This window comes from Patiria miniata, unplaced genomic scaffold (assembly GCF_015706575.1).
Source record: "Patiria miniata isolate m_02_andy unplaced genomic scaffold, ASM1570657v1 HiC_scaffold_8, whole genome shotgun sequence".
NCBI classification, from domain to species: Eukaryota; Metazoa; Echinodermata; class Asteroidea; order Valvatida; family Asterinidae; genus Patiria; species Patiria miniata.
In genome coordinates, this window is record NW_024037075.1 from 1,157,848 (window position 1) to 1,167,738 (window position 9,891).

A 9,891-nucleotide genomic window follows, 5' to 3' on the forward strand; every position below is an offset into this window, starting at 1 on the left:
ATATAGCAAACATTTCAGAGAGCAGGCTTTAGGTTTCATCATTTATATGCCGAATCCATAAGCTGGTACTCGCCCGAAATTGCTACAAATTTGATGGTTTTTCACCGATTTTAACTAAGTACTTATTAGTTATTTATTTACGTATTTATTTATTTATTTTTTTTGGATCTAGTGATGTTCCAAACAGTGAGATGGAAGTCGATGAGGAGGACATGTATGGACCCCCGCCGGACCTTGACAGTCCCGAGACTTTCGTCAAGGATGCCTTCAAGGCTCGGCCATCAGAAGTTTCCAGCGGCACGTCTTCGGTCAATCCGCGCAGCGTAGCTCGGCAGCTAAGCCTGAATGCTGCAAACTTTGAATCGCCATTCAATGGCCACCTGAAGGATGCACAGCAGAACAGCCAGGCAACCTCCAGCTTCATGCTAGACACTGCTGGCAACCCCTTCGGCTTCAATGGTAGATTCCAGCCTCATGAATATCCATGTTTCATTTGATTAATAATAGTCACCTCAATGAGCTTTTTTTAAAATGAGATCAACTGGTGGTGCAGAACAGCCAGGGAGGCACCTCGGCTCCATATAGGACAAACCTGTAGAACATGCCACAAAACCCCTTTGATTAAATGGTAAGTTCCAATGGCATGAATATTCATGTTTCATTGGTCACCGTGCAGATATCATGCTTTATTGTCCATATTTATTGGATGACATTTAGCCAGTGAGATCCATTCCATGTCCTTAAGCAAGTTACTTTACAGCAATTGCAGATTTGAATTCAGTGGTTTCATTAGCCTGTACACTGAATGGCAGCATTTGACCTGAATACATGAAAAGCTTCATGGGCTTGATGGCACAGTGCCAGCAGATCCATATTCAGGGATGCACATGCCTTAATATAAATCCTGGGTTTGTAGTAATTTGTGGTGCAGTGATTTTTAAACACACTTTGAGTTTAATATCTTTGCTCTTTTGTACAGGTGATTCTCAGTCATTCGAGCTAGAACCAATGTCGCTTGGTGGATCATTGGAAGAATGCCACTCCATCAGCACAGCACATGCTCTGATGGTGAGTATTTTTTTCTTTGACCACTTTTTTTTTTCCTTCTACACTGGATAACTTGATTGCAAACATTTGTAAATTATCACCAATTCATAGAAATCCCAAGTACTTTATGAATGCGTATGATTTGTTTCAGTTTGAAGCTAGCCAGATGCCGTCTCTGGAGAATGCTCTCTGGAATGAAGCGGACGTTGCAGGCGCTGCTGGATTTGACACCTCGGGAGTTGATACGAACTCGCCGGGACTCTCGGCCGAAGATCAGCACTTCGCCTCGCTGACGGAAACTGTCCAGAGCACCAGTACTGCTGTCCCTGGTAGGTTTTAATCTCGCAGTAGGGTGCAGCAATAAGGCCAATTTACACATGCCCCATGATACTGTCCGGTGGCAGTGTCGCACATTTTTATAAACAAGCACAAATGAATGAGTGATCGAAAACGCACGACTTTGTCGCGTAAAATGTAAACACTCATTGATTTGTGCGGTTTTATAAAAACGCACGACAAAGTCGCATATGAGTAAATTGGCCTTTACAGGGCCACTGTAATGCAGAAAATGTTGACTGAGCAGATTTGTGTGTCAATAATATAACGGAGCAAGCAAAGTAAAGCTGGTCCCAAAGTGCACAGAATTTGCTGTTCATTATCTTTTCATGCATCTGGTCTATGCATTTGGCGTAATGGGGTAATCCTTTATGATAGCACTGCCCAGCTCAAAGGTGGCAGTCAGTCAGTCCGTGTGATAGGTACAATGAGGACAATAGGCTGGCCCTCTGGGACCGGCACAAATCAGCCGACAACCAGTCACATCTGATATAAGTCACGTGACTATGCTGAGCATAAACAGCTCCGGGAAAGGTTCCCTGGGATTTACTCATAAAAAGTAACTTGAGTTCTGATCACTTGTAAGCTGTTCAAGTTGTTATTGTTGGAAAGATCTTACAATGTACTCTGGACGTTGAAAGAAATTGATAATATTGGTGTTTTTGGGGTGTTTTTTTTTTGGTGTCCTTTGAATAGGCGGTATTGTGGCTGTCGTCGGTATCGAGGGTAAAGAGCCGTTCCGAATGCGCCTCAAACCAGATTACTCAGGTCGTGAGTTGGCAGAGGCGATTGTGGGTCTGCAGCACTATAAAGACTCGAAGGTGAGCGTTGAGCCTTGGCTCTTGACCACTCCCCTCCCCACTCCTAGCACTTAGTTGTGCAGGGGGATTCAAGATATACTGCACCATCAAGTATCTTCTTCACTGAGGCCACTTCCCCACTTTGTGGTCAAATTCAGAAGCCTAATCAATAAAAGCCAAGTTAAATGGTAAAGATTCACTTTTAATGAGTTTACAACTGAAATGTTTTAGTTGAATGAAACAAGTTAAATTTTTTTGGCCATCTCCAGTGCTTTCTTTGGGTTGGTTTTTGGGCACAAACCATTCCTCCCTTGAGTAGACTGGTGCCTGGTCTTTACAAATGTGGATCCTGATTGGGAGGGGGCAAGAACCAGTCTGCTCTGCCTTTGAATTTTTGTCACGCCACTAAAATGTGGAAGGCTTGTTTTCATATATGGTCTTATCAATTATTTTGTTTACCATGATGCAAAGAAATGGCATCTCTTTTAATATATCTTTGGTAACACAGATTTCTGGTAAATTCTTGGTGGTGCTTTATAAATGCTTACAATTGGAGTAAACAGTCTTGCTTAAGAACATATCCACCCTCCTCTGTCTTTGTCGATAGCCAAAGCCGCCTTTTCCATTATGCACACTTTTAGAACCAGAATTATTAGACATTTGTGTCTTGTTCCCACTTCTGCAGCTCGCCATGAGGGCGTTCACACTGTGCTGGAAGGACACCGGTGATGTTCTCCATCTGAATCACACCTTCGGCTGTGGCGAGCACCAGCTGGTTGCCGTGGCAGCGCCAGAGGGCGATGATTGGCCATGGTGGCGCATCAACAACAGCGGCCGGATTACCAAGACCGAGTAGATATGAGTTCAGCATTATATGTTTGGCATGGCTGGCCATACTCATATGGCCTGCCAAGGAGAACAATTTAAAGAGGAAACAACCCTAATCTGACAAGCGTGTTCCTAAAGCCCCACCACAGCAACAGCGCCCTCAGTTGTCAGGAAAAGCGTGAAACATTTCAAAAATTTAGAAAAGTGCCCTTTTCAAAAGCTTGTACCAAAAAGGGATGTGTCATAGTTTTTTTATATGTTTCAGAGAAATGGCTAATTTCTACACACATGTACCGGTGTAAAATCCATTTCCTGGACCCTTTAAATATTGCACGTTATTGTAAGTACTAAGCACTGTAATGTAATTATGGTATTTTTGAAGTACTTGGATATCTGAAAGGTATGTAAGATCGTTTACTTTCAGAAGGAAAACAGATAATGAAATGGAATGAAAAGTTAAAATGCAAAATGAAAAAAAGAACAACCAAAAAAGCAACTAAAAATTGCAATAACAATCTTTAAATATAGGACTGTAGTCATCCTAAGTACTGTATTGTATTTGAATTACGTATACTCAAGACATCTTAAAGGTACGTAGGATTCTTAAGGGGGGTTTTGGTGCAGTTATTTTGTTTGAAGCAACAAAAGTGCTCAAAATGTAAAGGAGGATGCATACCAACTAACTTTTTAAAGTTTTAGCTCAATGGATACTGGGGTTTTTTTAGGCAACAGAAAATTTAAGCATCTTTTTGGTCTTGTAAAGTTTCCTATGTACCTTTAAGCAACTAGATTGTATTTGTATGTACGTTTATGAATTCCTTTCGAATATAATGTTCCATGTGTTTTAAGATGCTTCCTAAATGTAATTTTGTGGGCACTTGCTTTAAATTGAGCCACCTGATGTTCTGTGACTAATTTTATTAAAAAAATAATTAGACAAATAGTTCAAGATTTGATACGGATGTCTTGAATCTTCACATAATCGATCATCAATCAAATACTCGAATAGCGTTTTCTGGTTTGAGAATTCAAAAAACAATTTAAAAAAAAATTGGTAGGTACACACACGACTCAGTTGATCGGAGAGTTTCGAACACAGTCGAAACCTGATAAGAAGAGCACTGTTTATACAACATCCTGCTCATATAAGGAAAATTTTATGTCCCAAGTCTTTGTGTTTCTTTGTTTTACAGTACTGACAATACAAGGTACCTGTTAAAACATGATAACTTGTCAAGTCTCAATGAACTTGTTACCAAGGTGGCCACTGTATTTGTTCAATATGCATGCAGTTACAAATATAAATTGAGTACCAACTTAACTGATTCGAATATATAGACAGCAATAACATTCAGGCATGCAACTTTTCCTTGGATTAGCTGATTTCCGTGTTTTTCACTTCACACTTATACCATTGAAAATTGAAAAAAAAAACACTGTACAAAGTCTTGAAAAGATTGGAGTTTCCTCGTTTTTTGTTTCTTCCAAGTTGCATGCCTGAACATTTGCCTACTTGTTTGCAAAAATGTATCATGAATACATGTAGGACACTGATTTTCATTTATACTGGTTGGAATCCGATTTTAAATTTTAGATTATTGTCAATTTACCCTGTACAACAATTAAAAAATCGCTGATGAATAAATTAGAGTGTGTCTTATGATTTCGTTTCTATTGGTGTTTTTGTTTTTCCGTGTCCTCCTTTTATACCTCACAATATTTTTTTCAAACATAAATGTTTCAAAAAAATAATACCTCCATGCAAAATTTTAAAATCCCATTATATTTTTAGCCATAATAAAGTTGATTAATTGAGAAAAAACTTCCTCCTTTTGGACTGATTATCTACCAAATTTATTAGCCCAGAAATTTGTAAATTTTAAACCTAGGATCTGACATGGAGTGAGCCTACGGCGCTCATGAGTCCAAAACACGGGGGGGGGGGGAAAGCTTATCTCAAAAATGAATATGACGTTATTTTTGGCAGTGGCCAAACAAAAAATTCTGGCTCTACTTCGTTGGTTACATTTACAAGAGTTAAAAGTTTTAAAACAGTCTTATTTATAGCTCCATGACAGAACAGCGTTAGTGAAGTGTATTGGGGGAAATGTGAAGACATTGTTGATTATTTGTTTATTAGTCCAAATTTGTTTTTGCATATTTTAAAAAATATAATTTGGCACAGTGACTGACCATGATTTTAATATTGCTGTGATGAAATGTGATTTAACATCTGGGGGTTTGTTTTCAGGCCAAGTTAAAAAGAAAACAGTTTCACGCGTCCCCTCCCACCTTTTTCCCCGACCGCCTCCTTTTTTTTATTCCTACATTTGCAAGAGATTTTGCAAATATATCGTTCAATATAATGTCTTTTTATTTGTTTCCAACAAAATTACATGTAATGTAGAAGTGGTGACGGTTTTTTGTACACCATACTGTATCAGCACAAAACTTGAGAAAATGGAACAATATTCATCCATCGCAATCTTTTTTTTGGGGGGGGGGAGGGGAAGCACGCTACCTTTTTCATTGTTGTGAAACTGTAGTTTTTTAACTGGGCTTTAAATGGAAGTGTTAACATTGTACAGTTGACCATGAATATTTGGGACTTGTGTACATGTATATTCCGGTTATGGAAATTGGGATGGGATCGAGTAGATTTGATGCACGTTGCTCAGTATTTGTTCCAGAGCCATGATTCGGGAAGAAAAGATAAATATACTGCAATAATGTAGGATTCGATTTAAAAATAACTCAGAAAAAAAAACACATTTTTCAACAATTTTTTTCGGGAAAATGACATTTTTTTAAAAATGCCCCGCCCATGTGCACGTGGGTAAATAATAATATTATTAATAATATTATTATTATACACGTGCTACTCTGTGGCAACCTCTTCCCCGGTGCCTACTTTATTTTCATATTCTTAGGTATTGGTAGGAGCGTACCGCTCGAAGCCGAGGGCGCGATAACTTTTCGCGCACCTCAGCTTAGTCTGGTTCCCAGACCAAAAGATTCCGACTATTCCTGATGAATTTAGACGTGTAGACGTCGGGGGAAATTGTCAGGTCGGGGAACCAGACTAACCTCAGCTCACCGTGCACCACCTTTACCGACCTTTGCACCGTGACGACTACCGGTATATACCGCGCCTACGTACCATACCGTATCCGCGTGATCAGCAGTACCCGGTACCGCGGCCGGCACCATACTTCGACAACAATTTGCAGAACTTGTGTCCATTTAATTACCACAAATTCTGTCATTTGTCTTTGTACTAGGACAGCTCAGCAAAGTGAGTGATTAATTTAGTTTTATCTTTGTGTAAGGACGTTGATTGAGATGATTTTGTTATGTATATTATGGTGTAAGTCAAGGATGTTTTTATCGTTTCTCATCATGCTCATCCATCATCATGTCCATGTCTGATTTTGTTCAACTTCAAGTTCATTTTTGTGTGTATGCAACAGCTCCCATTGGTTTTGTACATGTTTTCGAATCGAGGATGTCATGCATCATGCATGCATGGGCGGCCAAAATCTGGATGTCAAGACGCAGTCTCGTTTTGTCTTTTTGGAAAGATTCCGTATCTGGCCATCACTAATTTTACCCTTCAGTGAGCGCTCCTTCAGTGACCCATCAGCCATGTCAGCATGCATCAGCCATCATAATAATATTTCCTAAAATTTAAAAAGTCAAATTTAGCAGGGAAAATATTGAAGTAGGCCTACAATCCTGGCCAAATCTCGCTGGGCCCGCAACCCCTCAGCCTCCGGTCAATGTTGTCTCTCATTGCACGGTGTGTGCTCCATCCACTGAAGAGAACAACATTGACTGGGGGTGCGGGGGACTTGGTGACCGTTGGAGGCTAAGGTTATTTCCAAGTGTCCCAACCATTTTGGCCAGGATTGTCTGAATGTACAATAGCCTTGATATTGGATTTGGATATTGCGCGTAGTACGCGCTCAAATAAAAATACACACACGCGCGCGCTGGTAATATGGTCAATGCACACGTTACACCCAGGCGTGGTTCTACGGGGGGCTGTAGCCCCCCCCCCCCCCCCCCCAATTTTTTGTCTAGCCCCCCAAAATAAATTCCTTAAAAAAAATTGCCTTAGCAAAAAGAAGGATTGTGATGTACATGCGAACGGTCTCCCCCTAAAGAAGAAATAGCCGTGACAAGGGTGCATTAGTTAATATAGTGCGAATGATTTTAGGATTTTATTGGTGCTCCCCATTGAAAAAATGGCATGAGCCCCCCCCCCCCCCAAGTGTCTGGAAAAAATAACCGGTCTACATTTCAGCACGCCTCCCTGAAAAAATTCTGGATCCACCGTGCTAGCCCCCCCCCAAAAATATTGGTTCTAGAACCGCGCCTGGTTACACCATGACGGTGCACCATGTCATTTTGGCCGATATTTTTGCAAAATACAGATTGTGTCCGACGTGAAAGTCGTATGTATACACAAACAACGTATCATCTTCTTGAATTTGTTTTTAATTCCTCATTTGGACGAAACATCCATCCAAACCATAGTGTAACCACGGTTCACCGCTGTAAATAATATAAGAAGCAGAGTCACTGGACTTTCCAAATCAGATTTCCACTCAATAAACAGGTTTTCTGACGTTAACGTTTCTCTTGTGTATTTTGATGACTGCAGGTGAAGTGTATTTAAGAAACCTGACGTGAAAAGCAACCACAGAGTCGGCAAGAGCTTGAAAGTTGACGAGTCAAGATGGCCTTGCAAGTTTCTGTTGGCAGTCCTGACACTGGATCGGATGCACAAGAGTCCACTTTGGACGGGTAAAAGTCAAATTTGCACTTTTTTTATCCACAACTGCCACAGATTTAGCTTGAGTAACTCCACCTGACATGCTTATCAGGAATTCAACGTTGAATTCAACGTTGAATTCCTGATGAGCATGTCAGCTGGAGTTACTCAAGCTACAACAGATTAGGTATTATAACTTCAAAACAGGGGGATTATAAAGGATACTTTATCTCCAGTTTACTTGGGCATGAAGTGACTGACAACTTTTGTATCCCCCTGGATGGAATGCCAGTCCATCACAGGTTACTCCCCAGCTAAAGCCAGTACCCATTTATACTCTCGTGTGGAGAGAGGCAAGTGGGGTTCAAGCAGCTTGTCCAAGGACACAACATGTGGCCATCAGCTGGATTCAAACCCTGATCCCTCTGATCACGAGTCATGAACCCCAACCATTAGGCCACTCCCCTTTAAGCATAATGAAAAAACAGTGGCCCTCTTTGTTTCTTTGTTTTTTGTTAAAGTTCAAATTACATTATTCTTTATTAAGGGCTACAAATGAATATACATTTTTTGTGCATTGTAAAATTTAGTATGTCTAGTGTTAAGGCATATTTTGAGTTGTAACAAGGGCCGTACACAAACCAGCATGTATCGATTTGTGCATCAGTCTTACAACAATGCAAACAATGCACAACTTTGTCGTTGCTGCGCGATCACTCTTCAGTTTAATGCTGATCGGAAGATATTGTGGGGTGATTGACATATGTAATTGGTCGTCATAATAATTTTAATATGTCTCTTGATTATGTCTAAAAAAAAATTCAGCCAAAATACTCCCTCTCAAAATGGGACTCAACTTCAGACTTTTCATGCATTTCAGAATGGCCGTCGTGCCGGGTCGTTCCCGAATTGGGTCGCAATGGGAAAGTGACTAGGTTGATATTATATATTTGTTCATGCTTTGCTGAATGTCTTGTTTATTTTGCTCTGCAGATCAAAAGAAGATGTTAAAGTTATGAAGGGAACCACAGGATGTGAGTTGATAAATATGAAAACAAAAAGGAAAACACTTTTTTATGATGTTTAGTCCCTCTCCCCCCTCCCCCCCCAAAAAAAAAAATATAGGGGTTCTTTTTCAAAAATGCCAGCAAAAAACCTTTCCCAGACAGTGGTTTATGTGGAATAGAGGAAATTGGACCATATTGCAAAGAAAGATGTACCCCCAGAAATAGTATTTCAGTGATTCCTTCTTAGGCTAATACCTCTAAAATACTTTTTTTCTTTTACCAACAGATTGTCCCACTGATGATATGCCTCACCATGATCTCCAAAAAGACGATTCCCGTAACGACCCGTGGAAAAGAATGATAGAACAAAGCAAAGATGCCAGCCACACAGCAGAATCTAACACAGGTATTACCCTTTGTTAATTGATCTCCCAAATTGTCTTTTGATTTACATGTATTTCTGGGCACATGTCCAGGGCCCCCAGGGAAAACAGTTCTTAGATAAGTGATGGGGCTTCCCTGGTAAAATAAAACGATAAACAAACAAATAAAATAAACAAAATGTCCAGCAATATAATGCTGAAGCTTCTACATCATCATTAAATTTTTCATTCATTTTCTCACCCTGTCTACAATTGGCAAAACTTGTGTTTCTCACTGAAAAAAATTGAAAGTCACTTGCTTACCGTGTGCCGTGGTGCATGGGTTCGAATCCTGACCGTTGGAACATGGTACTTGTGCTCTTGAGCAAGGCACTTTACCATTATTGCTTCATCCTTCGGATGGGATGTAAAGCCGTAGGTCCCGTGTGTTGTGTAATGCACGTTAAAGAACCCAGTGACACTTATCGCTAAGAGAAGGGATTTGCCCCGGTGTTTCTGGCAGTGGCTGCAATATGCGCCGCAGTACCTTGTAAACCATTATAAGGTGCTACATAATGGGTCTCATATTTCTCATAAACTCTATTTACCTTTCTTTAATAATTGACATAATTTCCAGCGCCTTGAGTACCTAATTGTTGGTAGATACGTGTGCTATATAAGACTCTGTTATTATTATTATTATTATTACAGGAGCTGCACCAATCATAGCTAGG

At 40.2% G+C, this 9,891-nt stretch overlaps 1 protein-coding gene across 1 annotated transcript in view; it reads left to right on the forward strand.

Annotated features, from left to right (window-relative positions):
* LOC119719101 (myosin light chain kinase, smooth muscle-like) overlaps nt 1-4,674 on the forward strand; it is a 28,252-nt gene extending 23,578 nt beyond the window's left edge. Inside the window, exons 13-17 of the mRNA XM_038188417.1 lie at nt 173-459; nt 980-1,068; nt 1,199-1,376; nt 2,080-2,204; nt 2,869-4,674. Of these exons, the coding sequence (XP_038044345.1) occupies nt 173-459; nt 980-1,068; nt 1,199-1,376; nt 2,080-2,204; nt 2,869-3,039 (850 nt within the window). The 3' untranslated portion in view covers nt 3,040-4,674. The remainder of the gene's footprint in view (nt 1-172; nt 460-979; nt 1,069-1,198; nt 1,377-2,079; nt 2,205-2,868) is intronic.
* Nucleotides 4,675-9,891: the final 5,217 nt, after the last annotated feature.